General features: G+C 41.8%; 1 protein-coding gene and 1 pseudogene across 1 annotated transcript in view; one reads left to right on the top strand and one right to left on the bottom strand.

The window, feature by feature from the left end:
- Positions 1 to 8,461: 8,461 nt before the first annotated feature.
- On the bottom strand, positions 8,462 to 9,075 carry LOC105990789 (annotated as a pseudogene).
- A 3,111-nt stretch (positions 9,076 to 12,186) lies between these two features.
- Positions 12,187 to 18,221, top strand: part of Hsdl2 (hydroxysteroid dehydrogenase like 2) — a 51,467-nt gene continuing 45,432 nt past the window's right edge. The window contains exon 1 of the mRNA XM_013023335.1: positions 12,187 to 12,277. Within this exon, the coding sequence (XP_012878789.1) occupies positions 12,261 to 12,277 (17 nt within the window). The 5' untranslated portion in view covers positions 12,187 to 12,260. The remainder of the gene's footprint in view (positions 12,278 to 18,221) is intronic.

Here is an 18,221-nt window from a genome sequence, read left to right as displayed (position 1 = left end):
GGCTTTTTTTTTTTTGCTTATGTGGTGCTGAGGAATTGAACCCAGGGCCTCAGGCATGCAAGGCAAGCGCTCTACCACTGAGCCACCTTCCCAGCCCCTACTTCTAGCTTTTGAGTGGTTAGTTGGAGATAAGAGACTCACAGGAACTTTTCTGCCCGGGTTGGCTTTGAACCATGATCCTCAGTTCTCAATCTCCTAGAGATAAAGTTTTGAATACTTAAATTTGTGTTGCATCACAAATAAAAATGGTTAAATTAATTTTGCAGTATATGCATTTAAAATAAAAGTATCCACTTTTTTAGTTTTCTTAAAATGGTAAATTAAAGTTACTTAGGTAACATCTTAAAAAGTTAAGGGAGATATTGATCAAGATTCATTGTACTTAAGCAGGGTGCAGATGGCTCATGCCTGTAATCCTAGCTCAGGATACTGAAATCTGATGATCAAGATTCAAAACCAGCCTAGGCAAGAAAGTCTTTGAGACTCTTACCTCCAATTAACCATCAAAAAGACTGAAATGGAGCAGTGGCTCAAGTGGTGGAGTGCTCTAGCCTTGGGCATAACAACTCAGGGACAGCAGCCAGCCAGGCCTTGAGTTCAAGCCCTAGGTCCAGCACACACACACAAAAATTCATTGTACTCATAAACTGACATATTGAACTGAAACCCCCTTTTTAAATTAAAGACATACATATACGTATATTGCTATATATATATGTATATATATGGAAAGCATAAATAGAAGGATAGTGTAACCAAAACAAAGTTTGTAAATGGCTCAAGTGGTAAAGCACCTGCCTAGAAAGTATGAAGCCCTGAGTTCAAACCACAGTAAGGCAAAAAGAAAGAGAAAGTTAAGGAAGACTTTTGGGTGTAAACTTGGAAAGGTATGTATGATACATTAAATAAAGTACAAACAACTGGCAAGGTAACATATGATGTAATCTCAATATTCAGCAGTTGGAGGCAGGAAGATTTCAAGTTCAAACAAGCCTGTGATATATAGTACAATCCTGTCTCAAAATAAAAATCAAGAACAGGTTTCAAAACAATATAATACATATAATCTTACATTTTCTTTAAAAGCTATCAAAATTTAAACAAATGTTTCTTTCTTTTCTTTCTCTCTCTCTTTCTTTCTTTCTTTCTTTTTCTTTTTCTTTTTCCCCCGTTGTGGGGCCTGGGCGCTGTCCCTCAGCTCTTCAGCTCAAGATTAGTGCTCTACCACTTGAGTCACAGCACCACTTCCGGTTTCCTGGTGTAATTGCAGATGAATCTCACTGACTTTCCTGCCCGGGCTGGCTTTGAACCATGATCCTCAGATCTCTGCCTCCTGAGTAGCTAGGATTACAGTCATGAGCCACCAGTGCCTGGCAAGCCTAAAATATCTTAAAAGGCTAGTTGAAATATGGCAGTGGCAAATCAAATACACCATTAATGCAGGGTCTTTCAAATGGTAGGTTATGATTTATCACTGAGTTATTGAATTTATGTCATAGGTTAAAAACCACCTTAAAAAGATAGTAGATTCAGATTCAGTGGAATAGAACCCTATTGTGTACTATTTGTTGTTTGTTGGTTTGTGTGTATGTGTGTGTGTGTGTGTGTGTGTGTGTGTGTGAGAGAGAGAGAGAGAGAGAGAGAGAGAGAGATGATATTTGAGCTTAAACTCAGAGCCTCGAAATCTTGAGCCTTTTCATTCCCAATTGGCACTCTACCACTGGAGCCTTCAGTTCTGTCTTTTTGTTGGTTATTTGGAGGCAAGAGTCTCAAAGATCTGTCTGCCCAGGCTGGCTTTAAACCTCCATTCTTAGATCTCAGCCTTTCCAGTAGCTAGGTCTACATGCCTGAACAACTAAGGCACAGTATTTAAACTTAGGGCCTCAGGCCAGGTGCTGATGGCTCATGCCTTTAATTCTAGCTACTCAGGAGGCTGAGATCTGAGGGTCATGGTTCAAAGCCAACCCAGGCAGGAAAATCTGTGAGACTCTTATCTCCAATAAACCACTAGAAAATCAGAAGTGGCACTGTGGCTCAAGGGTAGAGTGCTTGCCTTGAGCTGAAGAGCTAAGGGACAGTGCCCAACCCCAGATTTCAAGCCCCATGACCGACAAAAAACAAAACAAAAACAACAAACCTCAGGGTCTCAAAGTTGATAGACTGTCATTCTACATTTAAGCTATACCCTCTGTCTATTTTGATTTTTTAAAATTTGACATTACCAGGATTTGGATTCAGATATTAAGCTTGCTTGGTTGGTACTCTACTATTGAATTGTGCCACTAGCCTGGCTTTTGCTGGTTATTTTGGAGATGGAATTTCAAACTGAGATTCATCAGATCTCCACCTCCTAAGTAGCTAGTACTACAGGTAGGAGTCACTGGCACCTGACCAACTTTTGTTTTTAATAGTGTCTCGCTTTTTGTCTCAGTTAGCTGGGAACATGTTCTTGCTACTTAAATTATCCTTATACCTGGGATGACAGATGAATAACACCACACCAAGGCTCTTACTGGTTGAGATGAGGTCTCATTAACTTTTTAACTATGCTGGCTTCAAACTATGATCCTCCTAATCTCACCTCCTATGATTACAGACATGAGCCACTTTAATTAGTTAAAATTACTTTTTAAAATAAAAAATTGGGGTTGGAGCCATGGTTCAGGTAGAAGAGTATCAACCAATGTGTGAAAGCATGAGAAATTCAAGTCCCAGTCTCAAACCAAAACGAGAGAGAGAGAGAGAGAGAGAGCAAGAAAGAAAGGAAGGAAGGAAGGAAGGAGAAAGGAGAAAGCAGCAAGAAAGAAAAAGAAAGGAAGGAAGGATTAACTTCAGGGCTGGAAATGTGGCTTAATGGTAGAGTGCTTGCCTAGCATGATGCATGAAGCCTTGGTTCAATTCCTCAGTATCACAACAAACAGAAAAAGCGTTGTTTTTTTCCCCGTCGGTTGTGGGGAATGAACTTTAGGCCTGGGCACAGTGCTGTCCCCTCAGTTTTTCAGCTCAAGGCTAGTGCTCTACCACAGCGCTACTTCCGGCTTTTTCTGCTTTTGTGGTGCTGAGGAATCCAACCCAGGGCCTCATGCAGACAAGGCAAGCACTCTACCACGGAGCCACCTTTCCAGCCCCCTGAGCTTCTTTTGCTGAAGGCTAGCACTCTACCACTTGAGCCACAGTACCACTTCTGGCTTTTTCTGTTTATGTGGTACTGAGGAATTGAACATGCATGCTAGGCAAGCACTCTACCACTAAGCCACCTTCCCAGACTAACCAAAGTATATTTTAAACAACTTGAAGTGTATATACTTTCTTATTTCATTTTTATTTTCACTATTTTTGCCTTAATTTAAAGTTGTTATTATATCACATAGCCAGGAGCCTATGACTCATGTCTGTGATCCTAGTTACTCAGGTGGTTGAAATCTGGAGGATAGAAGTTTGAAGCCAACCTGGGCACACAAGAAACAGTCCAATCAACCAGCAAAACGCCAGACTGGAAGCATGACTTAAGTGGTAGCTTGCTGATCTAACCGTTATGAGGCCCCAAGTACCGTCAGAAAGGGGGAGGGGGCAGGAGTTATGGCTTAAGTGGTAAAGCCCTGTCAAGCAAGCTTGAGGTCTTGAATTCAAGCCCCAGTACTAATTAAATAAAATGGAATCTTGGGATAATAGTGCCATCTGGTGTCTACTTCTAGTATATGGTTTTATTTGAAGTTGCTCTTTTTCACATAGATGTCCAGTAACTGGCAGCAAGTCTGTTTCATTTGAGATATTGCCAAACTGCTTTCTAATGCTATTTTGCATTCCCTTCAGCAATGTATGAGGGTTCAATTTCTTCACATCTTGGCTATTACTTGTTCTTTTCCATCTTTTTGATTTGTAACCATCCCAGTGGGCGTAAAGTGGATATCTCATGGCTTTTATTTACATTTCCCTAGTAACTAATGCTGTTGAGAATTTTTCCATGGATTGTTTATCACTTGTACATCTACAGGCAAATGTCTATCTAGAATATCTTTCTTTTTTTAAGATCAGATGATTGTGTTTGAACTGAAACACCTAAAATCTTGAGCAAACCTCTTTTTGTTTTCTCCCTCCCTTCCTTCCTCTTTTTCTCCCTCCCTCCCTCCCTCTTTTCTTTTTCTTTTTCTCTCTTTCTCTCTTTATTCTTTCTTTCTTTCTTTTTCTTTCTTTCTTTCTTTCTTTCTTTCTTTCTTTCTTTCTTTCTTTCTTTCTTTCTTTCTTTCTTTCTTTCTTTCTTTCTTTCTTTCTTTCTTCAGTCATGAGGCTTGAATTCAGTGCCTGGGTGCTGTTCCTGAGCTCTTTTGTTCAAGACTAGTGCTCTATCACTTGAGCCACAGCCCCACTTCTTTTTCTGAGTAGTTTATTGGAGATAAGAGTCTCATGGACTCTCCTGCACAGGCTGGCTTTGAACCATGATCCTCAGATCTCAGCCTCCTGAGTAGCTACAATTACAGGTGTGAACCACCAGTGCCTGGCAAACCTTTTTTCTTTATAAATTGGTTAGTTCAAATACTTGTTATAGTGGCAAAAAGCTGAGCCACACAGTGCCTTTTTTCAGACTGGCTTCTTTGACTTAGTAATATGCAATTTATTTATTTATGGTGGGACTGAGGTTTATACTCAGGGCCTCATGCTTGCTAGGTAGATACTTTACTATTTGAGACATGACTATAATTCTTTTTAGTCTTATTTTTAAGGTAGTATCTTGCTTTTTGTTCAGACTGGCCTTGACCATGATCCTGGTACTTATAACTCCCATGTACTTGAGATGATGACTGAACCATTTGTATTGAGATGGGGGGGGGGTCTTACTAACTTTTTGTCTTGGCTGGCCTCAAAATTGCAATTCTCTTGATCTCTGCCTTGTGACTATCAGGATTACAAGGATGAACCATCTTTCTAGCCAGAATATGCATATATAATTTCCATGGCATTCAGCTCACTTAACTTTTTAAATCACCAAGTGATACTACATTGTTTGGATATACCAGTTTATTTCTACATGTACAGTATACAACATATGTAGATATATGCATATGATAAGAAATAATTGAAACAATCTAGTTAACATATTGGTGATTTGAACATTTAATATCTGATCTTTTAGCATTTTTTCAAGTATGTCATGTAATTAATTATAGTCATCATTCTGTACATTAGATGTCTAGAACTATATTCTTCAGCAGTTATACCACATTTCCACTCCCCAGAGCTAAAGGCAGCTACCAATCTGCATTTTCTCCCTTGACTTGACCACTGTGGACATTTTCATTTCAGTGGAATCACATACTTTTGACCTTTTGCTTCTGCCCTTCCACTGAGCACAGTGTTTCTGAGGTTTATCAACAATCATTCTTACAGTTAAATAATATTCCACTGAATGCACATACCACATTATTCATTCATGAGATGACGGACATTGGGGTTGCTTCCACCTTTTGGCTATTATGAATAATGCTACCATAAACATGTTTATCTCCTCAGATTGGTAGGCCTTCGTGGATAAATGGAATAAGCCTAGACATCTCTAGGGAAATAATCTAGGGAATAAGCTTGATTTTTTTTCAGAGGCTTATTATTCTTTCTTCTCTTAATCACATATCAGACCTGTCCAAAATATCAAACCTCCAATTTCAAGAAGAATGAGTTTGAAATTGATCCTCTTTTCTCCATGTTTCTAGGTTCCTTCTGGAACTAGGTGTTCAACCTACTTAGAATACTAAATGTCAAGGGGAGAAGCCTTGGTGAAATGTAATTAAATAACAATATTATCACCTTTTTCTTGGCTGAACCATGAATGCTAGTTTATTTGTTGTATATTTGTGTAGCCTAGATAATCTGTGGTAGGCAGGCAGCAAGTGTTTCATTACTTCCCAGCATTGTGCATGGCCACTTTTATCCCTTTCCATGGCTGAAAAACTGGAATGTTTCTCTTAGTATTTGAAACTTGAACACATACACAGAGAAGTAAAGTCCCTATGATAGCACTCTAGAAGGAGGTTCTTGAAACGTCCCTAGTTCTCACTCATCTCTTAAGTTATATACGCTATCACAGAATTCTTTTGATAAGTTCCCTTCCAAACCACTTCTAGTTTGTTGTAAATTAGCTAGATTATGTTACACTATAGAACTATAATTTAAGGGAGGGAAATTGATATGGGAGAATGTGTAGCAAGATGACTTGCTACAACAAGCTTGTGTATTCTCTCTCTCTGTGTCTCTGTCTGTCTCTGTCTCCATCCTGTGAGATCTAAAGGGGATTGAATTCATGGCTATGAATGCTGGCCAAGTACTAAACAGAACTCCCAGCCTTTAAAAATTTTTTGGGTTAGACACCAGTGGCTGACCCCCTTAATCCTAGTTATTCAGGAGGCTGACCATCTAAGGGTCACAGTTTGAAGCCAATCTGAGCAGCAGGAAAGTCCATGAGAATATCATCTCCAGTTAACCAGCAGAAGGCCAGAAGTAGAGCTATGCCTCATGTGGTATAGCACTATCCTTGAAGGAAAAAGCTAAGGGATAGCACCCAGGTCTGAGTTCAAGCCCCAGCTCCATCTCTCTCTCTCTCTCTCTCTCTCTCTCACACACACACACACACACACACACACACACACACAGAATAAATGTAATTTTGAACAAAGTTTTGGTAAATTTTCCAGGCTGACCTTGAAGTCAATATTTACAGCCTAGATAGGCCTCAAAACTTGCAGTCCTGCTCCTCATCTCCCTGAGTAGCTACAATTACAACGTGTATTACCATGCTTGGTTGGATTAAAAAGTTATTATCTTTAATTTTACTTAGGTTTTACATCAACTTTATTCTGGCAGCCAACTTGTATGAGTTAACAAGTCTTCATCATCACCATTGTAGGAATCATATGCCTTCTTACATGTATCAAAACCTCATACTCATCTATGAGTTCTAGGTTCAAAAGAGGATTTACTATTTGCACCTGTCTGTTAGGACTTTGTTACAAATTAAAGACACACAGTGCTACATAATACTTTTTTTTTTTTTGGCAGTACTAGGATTTGAACTCAGCCTCATGTTTGCTAGGCAGGTGATCTACCAACTGAGTTATGCCCCCAGCCCTAATATTTCTAATGGTGGAAAAATACATATAAAATTTGTGATCCTAACTTTTATTTTAGTTGTTGTTTGGTTTTTCTGGTGCTGAAGATTGAAGCTGGGCCTGATACATAGTACTCTTAACACTGAAGTTAATGTACAACATGACTACTCCCATCTTTTTTTTTTGTTTTTTTGTCATTAGGGAGTTTGAACTCAGGCTGTGCACTGCTAGGTAGGTTTCTATTTGAGCAAAGCTGGCAGTCCTACTCTTGACCATTTTTATGTCTACAGTTCAGTAGTTAAGTACATTAATGCTGTTATACAACTATTGGGCCCCACTCATCTTTAGAACTTTTTCACCTTCAAAACTGAAACTTTGTACCCATTAGACAATAAATCTTCATTTCGGTTCCCACTAATGCAAAAAGAAGGCAGCAGGAGATAACAGCCTATATAACTTGCAGGTGGCAGGACAAGCTGATAAACCGAAACCTACCAGACTATCAAATGGAGGCTGAGCTACAAAAGAATGAGGAAGTAAGGGAAATGACTGAGGAAATGAGTCTTCTCTTGCCAGATGCAAGAACCAAAGGCAAGTTTGCTACCTTAAATTTTTGGTTAACACGTTTGTTAAGTTGGCGGGGAATGTAGGAACTAAGTGTACCTTTATCTCACTTGAATTTATAGGTAACACTTCTAACCCTAGGCAACCATTAACTTTCTACTTTCTCTTTGAATTTAACTATTTTCTGTGACACATATAACTAACATTATACATTACTTTGTGTTTGGCTTTTTTTTTTGTTGGTCATGGGGCTTGAACTCTGGGCTTGGGCGCTGTCCCTCAGCTCTTCAGCTCAAGGTGAGCACTCTACCACTTAAGCTACAGCGCCACTTCCGGTTTTCTAGTGGTTTATTGGAGATAGGAGTCTCACGGTCTTTCCTGCCCGGGCTGGCTTTGAACCGAGATTCACAGATCTCAGCCTCCTCAGTAGCTAGGATTACAGGCGTGAGCCACCGGCGCCCGGCTTGTGTTTGGCTTTTTAAGTTAATATAATGTGTTCCAAGATTCATCAATCTGGTAGCATGTACCAGAATTTCCTTCCTGTTTAAGGATAAACAATATTTCATTGTATATACATATCACATTTAGTTCCCCCATTCATTCAAGGGACATTAATAACCTTGTGACAATTGCAAATAATGATGTTATGAATGAGTATTCAAAAATCTCAATTTTTGATTTTTTTTAAAGTGGCTTGGTTATTTTTAGTTAAAGAAAAACCACCTTTTCCAAGAGCAACAGTGAACTGAAGGTCAGAAGGAAGCTGGGTGTGGGCTTTTCCTAAGCCGTGGCTCCAAAGCAAGGAAGGGAAGGAGGAGCCCTCTTGAGAACTCTGGGGTCACTGGAACATGGAAGGGGAGAATTCCTCCATCTGGTGAAGGTAGAGGGGAGCTGCCAGCCCACACTTGGTCATTGAATTGGCTTATGAGGAATCTACAGTGATCTCTATTGTTTCACGAGGGATCTATGGTCATCTTTATGGGCTGGTCAGATGACATGATTGACATTATCATTCTTGGAGGGCACTAAATTAAGAAATGGCATGGGGAGCCAAGAGTGGCTATTCTGTTGGATTCTGAATCACAATCAGGAAATAGTCCTTATCTGGTGCAACCATAATTTCATTTTTCTTGGAACGAATTCGAAGGAAGGTCAGGTCATTTTGGGGATCAATTTCACGCACAGTGCTCGGAGCCTTCAAGATGAAGTTATGCATGAGGCTGGCCTACTGTGTAGTGGTGGGATTGTCCATGGTGCCTTTGATAGGAATGCCTTCTGTATTCACCACGATGATGCCCTGCACTCCCTTCCGGCTCTGAAGTCGCTTCAATGTCTCTTCCACCTCTGCCATCTTGGATGGATGCTACACTGCTACGGAGCCAACACTAACTACTCAATCTTTGATTCTTTGGGATAGATGCCCAACAAGTAGATTTGCTGGATCATATGGTTATTTGATTCTATTTAAAAATTTTTAGGGAACTACCATATTGTGTAAAATATATTTGCCAAGCCCTCTCGGTAATTCTGATGAGTGATAAATTTGAGCTCTACTGTCCTGAGATTTTGTTTGTTTTGGTCTTCATTTGCATGAAGATGGAATGAGGTGTATATACATGGCCCAGCCTACAGGAGATAAAAAGGAAAGGAAATGGAAATAAGCAATGCTCTTCCAAGTAATGTAGAACTCTGCTGACATTGCATCTACAGGAACTTAATCTCATGACTACATTTGTATGCAAAAGATGTATTATGGTGGCTGAAGGCATATTGGGGGCAATCATGTCACACATAGGATTCTTGTTCCTATGTCCTCCATCATGTTTGTGGCACCACCAGTATCCCAGGGATTTGCAACAAATATATAACATCTTCTCTTTTTTCCTTCATATCTAGTCATTTGTCAAATCTACTAGGTTTAATCTCCTAAATATCTCTTCCCATTTTCATCGTTACTGATTTAGGGCAGGTAACTTCTGCTTTTCTTTCATATTATTATGAGCTTTGGTGCTTCTATCTACTCCCAAGCTATTATTATTTATTATTTATTAATTTATTTTTGGTGCCTGTCCTGGGACTTGAACTCTGGGTCTGGGTGCTGTCCCTCAGCTTTTTGCTCAAGGCTAGCACTCTACCATTCGAGCCACTTTTGGCTTTTTTTTTTCTATGTAGCTAATTTAAGAGTCTCATGGAGCCCAGTGCTCGTGGCTTATGCCTGTAATCCTAGCTACTTAGGAAGCTGGGTTCTGAGGATCCCAGTTTGAAGCCACCCCAGGTAAGAAAGACCCCTTTAAGCTCCATCACACACACACACACACACTCACACACCCATAGGCTTTACTGCTGAGGGTTGGCTTTGAAAGGTGATTTTCAGATCTCAGCCTTCTGAGTAGCTAGGATTACAGGCATGACCCACCGGTGCCTGGCTTTCCACTCTATTTTTTTACACAGCAACCAAAGTTTTCTTCTTGAGTGTTTTTTTTTTTTTTTTTGGACCAGTCGTGGGGCCTGAACTCTGGGCCTGGGCTCTGTCCCTTAGCTCTTAGCTCAAGGTTAGCGCTGTACTGCTTGAGCCACAGCACCACTTCTGGCATTTTTCTTTTTGCTTATGTGGTGCTGAGGAATTGAACCCAGGGCCTCATGCATGCAAGGCAAGCGCTCTACCACTGAGCTACCTTCCCAGCCCTTCTTGAGTGTTCTTAAAACAGATCTAGTTATGTTCATAAGTCTTCCCATTATCACCTCCTGTCACTTACAGTATTAAGGCTAGCTTATCCAAGGTAAAGTGTAACACAAAGGTCATGGTCAACTGCAAATCACTTTTAACATTAGTAAAAATATTGAATATCATAGGTTTAATCTAGATTCACTTAGCAAAACTACCTCTAACAACCTAGGAATAAATCTGCCTTCTACAAAAGCCACCCAAAATTATAAAAACAGTCTAAGTAGAGGTGTTGGGAGTCACTGTCAACTTGGCTAAGGTTTTCCTACCCTTCCAGAGATTTCTCTTTCTTTCTTTCTTTCCTTCCTTCCTTCTTTCTTTTTCTCGGTTGTGGGACTTGAACTCTGGGCGCTGTCCCTCAGCTCTTCAGCTCAAGGAGAGCGCTTACCACTCGAGCCACAGCACCACTTCCAGTTTTCTAGTGGTTTATTGGAGATGAATGAGTCTCACGGACTTTCCTGCTACAGCTGGCTTTGAACGGAGATCCTCAGATCTCAGCCTCCTGAGTAGCTAGGATTATAGGTGTGAGCCACCGGTGCCTGTCTTCAGAGATTGCTTTTTCTGTAACAAACGGATGTAGAAGCAATCAATCAAGAAAGGGGAATCTAACAGATCAAGGATATAAGAGCTCTCAGAAAGGAGGGAATATTTTAGACACTATAGAGGTGTTAGTTTCCCCTTACCAGTTCACTGTATCTAACCAATATATACAACCCTCAGCAAAAGCTCCCAAGAGTGAGTGGAGAGTGAGATTTTTATCAACAGTCTCCATCAACACTTTTCCTACAAGACTTGGTTTTTCATAAATCTAAAAGACACTGGCTACTCATCACACATCGCATATAGACAGAGATCGTGTCTTTGTCTCCTATTGTTATCAAATGACAGGTGCATAGTAAGTGCTAATATGTGTTGAGTAAGTTCCTCTGGAGCGTCTAAGGACCTCATAAATTCAAATGACATAGATGGACAGGTGACATAGGAGAAAATAGAGCCAGAGAGACAATGAGACAATACATACCCATGGTCAGGCTAATTTCCTTCCCTAAGCTTTGGATAGCAACTTCCTTGGCATCCTGTTTCAGCCCTACAACACAAAACCATTTCATTTCAAACCTGCCGCAATTCTTTAGTTCAGTTTTGTTCAGGGTACACGCCCAAGAGCAAAATCGAATTTTTTCCCTTTTCCAAATTTGACTTTTGTTACCAGGATTTACTATGAATTCTTGGGCACGACTTTCACAGAGAGAGAGATATATCTCTGTTCCAGAGGCAGGCCTCGCTGCACGGACGGGCGGGGTCAGGCGGCAAAAAGTGCTGTTCAGGCCCGTGTCAGGGAGGCTCCGGAGGCCCGCGGCTGGTCAGGAGCACACGCTCGGGCGTGCACCCCCAGATCCGTCCTCAGTGCTGCGAGCTCCCTGCGCCCTACTCAGGGCCACCCTTCAGGCCCAGAGCAGGCGCTGCTCCGAACCTCCGGCGCCAGGGGAAAAGGCGCACGTAGGGACTGACGCCCGCAATACACCACACCCCTGGGGGAGACCGATTGTCACCGTAGGACCCCTCCTCCCCCCACCCCCCGCCCGCCGGGGCGGGGCGAGGGCTCTCCTAAAGCGCGTGCGCCAGAGAGCCAGTTTCCTGGACGTCGGTTGGGAGGGTAGAGTGTCACGCCCAGCGCCCGGAGCGGTCTGCGTGCGCAGGCGCACTCAGCAAACCAGGCTTTTTCGAGCCCCCATCCCCCCCTCCCCCGTCCCCCAAGGCGGACCTCGGGGCGGGGCCTCGGGGCGGGGCCTGGGGCGGGGCTAAATGCGGCGGGGTGGTCTGCTTTTAGACTGTTCACTGCCGCGTCCAAGTCCAGTGCGGGGTCTGCAGGAGCCATGTTACCCAACACCGGGTAAGAGGATGGGGGCGCTGCGAGCGAGGCTGGGCTGAGGCGCGTGCGGGGCTCAGGGGCGCCGCAGCGGGTCGCCCGGCGGCCGGGCTCTGCAGAGGGAGGCTTAGTGAAGTTGCCGCCCGGCGCCCTGACACCCCGGCGCGCGCACGGCGCGGCGCACCCAGGGTCTGCGCTCGAGCTTGGAAAACCATCCGAAGTTGTGTGTAGTACACCCGGGGGGAGGGGGCCGCGAAGGGAGCGGCAGAGTGAGACCCTCTTCCACCCGTGGAGCGTCGACTGTGAATTTCTCCCTGCCCTCGGCGGTGGCCCCATCTTGGGTTCAGCAGGAGCTGCGTGACAACTAAGGGGCTTGCAAGTTCTAGGTGAAAGGTCACTGGGGCCGCTGGTGACCCTTTGGGTTTTTACTTACCCCGATCGCTTGGCAGTAGGATGATGAATAGTAGGATGGAGTTTTTAAAATTGCGTCTTGACTTTGATTCTACTATTTATTTAACAGTAAGAAATGTGTGTTTATGAAGTCAGAATTATCAGTCTGTTCTTTTAAATCTGTATTTTGATGAAAAGCCTATAAAGCCATGATAAATGCACGTATATGTTTAAATAAATGAAGACATGTATTTTTATGGTATTGCACTATTTATTTTGTGATACTAGAGACAGAACCCAGGGCTTCCTTCATACAGCTAGGCAAGAGTTCTTACAATGGAACTATACTTTGGTCCTTGCTTTTATGCTTTTTAATATTTTGTATTTTGGAAACTATAAGTACACATGCTGAATTAAGGTTTTTCTCACCCACTTAGGAAGCCTGCTTCATTTCGGTCCAGTTGTTTATTTCAGCCACAATGACCTAGTGTTATTCTTTCCTTGCTGCTAGAAATTGCAGTTATCACTGTTATATGTTAAATTCATATATGTACAGGGAGCTAGAGATGGGCCCCAGGATCTGTTCATTCAAGATGAACACTTCAACATTGAGTTATATTCCCAGCCTTTAATTTTTTATTTTATTTGTGTGTGTGTGTGTGTGTGTGTGTGTGTGTGTGTGTGTGTACTGGGGCCTGAACTCAGGGGCCTGGGTGCTGTCCCATAGCTTTTTCACTCAAGGCTGGTGCTCTACCACTTGAGCCATAGCTCCACTTCTGGCTTTTTACTAGTTATGAATGAATCTCACTGACTTTTCTGCTCAGGCTGGCTTTGAACCACGAGCTTCTGCATAGCTAAGGTCTCTTATAGGCATATACCATCATCCTAGGCTTACTCTTGGTTTATAAAATATTTGAATATCTGGCAAAGTTAGATCCCACCACATTTAAATTATTTTTCAAATTCTTTCTGGTTATTCTTTTTTAATTTTTATTGTTATTATGGAGGTGATGTACAGAGGGGTTAGTTATATAAGTCAGGTAATGAGTACATTTCTTTTTGACAGTGTCACCCCTTCCCTTGCTGTCTGCCAGTTATTCTCTCTTGTCACCACCCATAAGTTGTATAGCAGTTCATTTTCAACATAGTATCTAGTGAGTATGGTATTTATTCTTGAGTATCTAGTGAGTATGGTATTTATTCTTGAGTATCTAGTGAGTATGGTATTTATTGCTAGTACTAGAGTTTGAGTACAGGGCCTCTTGCTGGGTTGGCTTTCTTATTTGGCTGACACTCTACCACTTGAGCCATACCTCCAGCTGTAAAATTTCTTAAATGTGCCAGAACAGGACTGATGCTCAACTACTTTAGCCACGCCACCATTTCCAGCTTTTCTGCTGGTTAATTGAAAATAAGAGTCTCATGGAGGGCTGGGAAGGTGGCTCAGTAGTAGAGTGCTTGCCTCGCATGCTTGAGGCCCTGGGTTCAATTCCTCAGCACCACATAAACAGAAAAGGCTGGAAGTGGCGCTGTGGCTCAAGTGGTAGAGCACTCGCCTTGAGCTGAAGAGCTGAGGGAAACCATCCAGGCCCAGAGTTCAACTCCCGACTGAGGACAAAAAAAAAAAAAAATCTGATGGATTTGTCTGGCTGGGCTGGCTTTGATTCCGTAATCCTCAGATTTCAGCCTCCAGAGTAACTAGGATTGCAGGCATGAGCCACTGACACCTAATTGGTATTTATTTTTTCAAGTGAACTTTAGATAGGTTATATAGGTTATTTTGTCAAGTTATCCTCTCTCTCCTTTTTAAAACTTTTTGCCAGTCCTGGGGCTTGATCTTAAGGCCTGGATGGATACTGTCCCTGAACTTCTTTTTTTTTTTCTCGGTCGTGGGGCTTGAACTCTGGGCCTGGGCGTTGTCCCTTAGCTCTTCAACTCAAGGCGAGTGCTCTACCACTTGAGCTACAGCGCCACTTCCCTGAACTTCTTTTACTCAAGGCTAGCACTCTACCACTAAGCCACATTCCCAGCCCTCAAGTTATTCTTTCAAAACATGGTTACAGATTTTATCCCATTTACTCTGATTTTGAGGTGCAAGAAAATTTTAGTAAGCTGAAGTTTGAATTTACAGTGAGTTTACATTTTCAAATGTTAGCTATCTACTAGTGGCATTGAGAAATTTGGACTCTTTCTCTGAGTGCCCTTTCCATTGACATTGTGATCCTAACACTTTGATCTAGAGGACTTGACAGTACAGATCCACCTGGGTTTCCTTTGTCCTTGCTGCCAAGGCCCCAGACTGGCTGAGAGGGAATGCCCTTTGTCCTACTGGGATTCTGTCCCAGTAGGCAAGAGGTTCACAGGGAAAGGAGGGAGGCTTTAGCAACAATAATTGGGACATCTTTAGCTGAATACTTCTATTTAAAATATCAGTAGGCCAATCTTAACTAATCAGGAGGCTCAGATTTGAGGATCACAGTTCAAAGCCAGCCCAGGCAGCAGTCCATGAACTTCTTATATCCAGTTGTAACCAACAAAAAGCCAGCTGTGGCTCAAGTGGTAGAGTACTACCTTTGAGCAAAAAAGCTCAGGGACAGTGTAAGTGGTAGAGTACTACCTTTTAGCAAAAAAGCTCAGGGACAGTGTCCAGGCCCTTAGTTCAAGCCCCAGCACTGGCACACACATACACACACACACACAAATCACTTTAACATTTGATATATGCTGTCTTATATATAGAAAAGGGAAAGTTGTACACATCATACAACATACAACATGTAACATATACATACATTTTATATAATGTTTGTATATTAAAAATACAGAAAAAGAATAGACGGGAAATTAATGAAGCTGGTTACCTACACAAAGACACTACACTTCTTTGAGCATATATTATTAGAAAGTTTTGCCTATCAAACTTATTTTTACAACTTGCCTTACCAAAGATGAAACAGAAAAGTAAAATAGAATGCCAACGTAAAACATAAACTTAACTATATATTAAACTTATCACTTGTAATTTTTAACATATCATCTGTATGCCTTCAGAGGGATTCAACCTAAAGGCATAAAGAAAGGCAAAGAAATCTTGAATTCTGTGTAGTAGATGCATTTCTGGTAGTGGCATTTGAATTCTATACTGTAGGTTTATTATTAGTAGTGGTATTAATGTGGCAATTAAAAGATTAGTGTGTCTTATATTACATATCTATCTTGTGTTGCTCTGACAGTTTAACAGAACAGATAAGACTTTACTGTTTCTTTAGACATGTATGCAAGATTCTGGAATATCTTTTAATATTCCTTAAGCTGGCCCTTAGGGCCTTTGTCTTTTGCCTTACTTTATATCGAATCTTTGTTACCAAAACTATCAAAATTTGCTATTTGTCTTATAAATGTGTTTAATGGCCTGGTATGAGAGTGTATACCATAATCCCACTTACTTGGTAGCTGATCTAGAGACTTGTCAGGCAAAAGATTAACGAAATTCCATCTCAATCAGTAAGATTGGCCTAGTGGTATATGCCTGTAATCTTAGCTATGCTGGAGGCATAGGTAGGTTGGAAGATTGGAGTTTGAGGCCAGCTCTAGACAACAGTGTGAGACATAATCTGAAAAATGACTAAAGCAAAATGGTAGAGCTGATGTCTAATAAACTTGAGGCTCTGAGTTCAGAAATTCCAGTATCAAAGAGGCGGGGCAGGGCAGGGGGGGGGAGAGAAAGAATAGAAAAAAGGATGTTTAAACTAGATTTTGTGTGTGTGTGTGTGTGTGTGTGTGTGTGTGTGTGTGTGTGTGTGTGTGTTTGGGTAGTGCTAGGGCTCAATCCCAGGGCCTCATGCATACTAAAGATATATCCTACTACTATATCTCCAACCCCTTCATCTAGCATATGTATCTAATTTGCCAGTGACTAAGGTAAAATTTTACTATTGTTCCAAACAATTCAAGGCCCTACAAAAGTTACATTCTAGTTACTCCATTTTAATGTAGGCTACTTGTAGCAATATATTTTATTTTATTTATTTATTTTTTGGGGTCTGGTCGTGGGGCCTGAACTCTGGGCCTGGGCGCTGTCCCTCAGCTCTTCAGCTCAAGGCTAGCACTCTACCACTTGAGCCACAGTGCCACTTCTGGCTTTTTTCTTTTTGCTTATGTGGTGCTAAGGAATCGAACCCAGGGCCTCATGCATGCAAGGCAAGCGCTCTACCACTGAGCCACCTTCCCAGCCTATATTTTATTTTTAAAAAGCCCCACAAGCCGGGCACTGGTGGCTCATGCCTGTAATCCTAGCTACTCAGGAGGCTGAGATCTGAGGATCATGGTTCAAAGCCAGTTGTAGCAGGAAAGTTCGTGACTCTTATCTCCAATAAATTGCTAGAAAACCAGAAGTGGCGCTGTGGCTCAAGGGGTAGAGTGCTTGCCTTGCGCTGAAGAGTGCAGGGACAGCGCCCAGGCCCAGAGTTCAAGCCCCACGACCGACCAAAAAAAATAAGATAAAATAAAATAAAAAGCCCCACAAGCATTATTTTATTATGATCACACTCCTTATTTTTTTTTTTTTTGGTCTCTATACTTACTTACCTTATCTTTGGTTTTCTAATCTTTGGTTTTCTGATCTTGAATTTCAGATCTTCCATCTGGAAACACTCTTTTCTTTTTCATTTTTGTTTTCCTCTCCTTTCCTCCCTCACTTTCCCTTCTTCCCCCCTCCCTTACCTCCCCCCCTTCTTTCTTCCAGTTCTGAGGTTGCTTGGTTGTTTGCTCTGCTGGTGTTCTACCACTGGAACCACACATTCGCACCTTCATTTTGGTGCTTAATTAGCGATAGAATCTCTTAGACTTTTTTGCCTAGGCTGGTTTAAAACCTCGGTCTTTCAGATCTCAGCTACCTGAGTAGGAAGATAGGATTACAGATATAACCCATTGGTGCCCAGAATGGAAACACTTTTCTTCTGACTGAAGTACACATAAGCAAGAAAAGAAAAGTATATGGGTTAGAATAAAATCAACAGTATTGTCCTTATTTGTGGAAATCATTATTCCAGACAAAAGACCAAGATTGTGTTTTTTGGTTGAATTTCTAACATATGTTTGTCTTTTGTATTACAAACTACCTCCAAATGGTAAAAGCTGCCAGCTATCATAATGACTGGGAAATCCAAGCATGTCACTTCCATCCCATTGTTTTAGTCAACAAAAGCCATAAGGCTAACCCAGACTCCAGAGGAAAAGAAAATATGCTCCTCCTCTTGATGGGAAAAATGTTTAAAGAAATAGTGGTTATCTTTGAACTTGGGGTCTGGGTGCTGTCCCTCAGCTTTTTTTCTCAAGGCTAGCATTTTACTACTTGAGCCACAGCACCACTTCTGATTTTCTGGTGGTTAATTGGAGATAAGCACCTCATAGGCTTTCCTGCCCTAGCTGGCTTTGAACAATGATCCTCAGATCTCAGCCTCCTGAGTAGCTAGGATTGCAGGTGCCACCAGTGCTAGGCTTGTGATTATCTTTTTTTTTTTTTTTTTGTCGGTCGTGGGGCTTGAACTCTGGGCCTGGGCGTTGTCCCTCAGCTCTT

This window comes from Dipodomys ordii, unplaced genomic scaffold (genome assembly GCF_000151885.1).
Source record: "Dipodomys ordii isolate 6190 unplaced genomic scaffold, Dord_2.0 Scaffold67, whole genome shotgun sequence".
Classification (NCBI taxonomy): Eukaryota; Metazoa; Chordata; class Mammalia; order Rodentia; family Heteromyidae; genus Dipodomys; species Dipodomys ordii.
The sequence above is the reverse complement of the archived record's forward strand: the minus strand, read 5'-3'. Positions and strand labels throughout refer to the sequence as shown.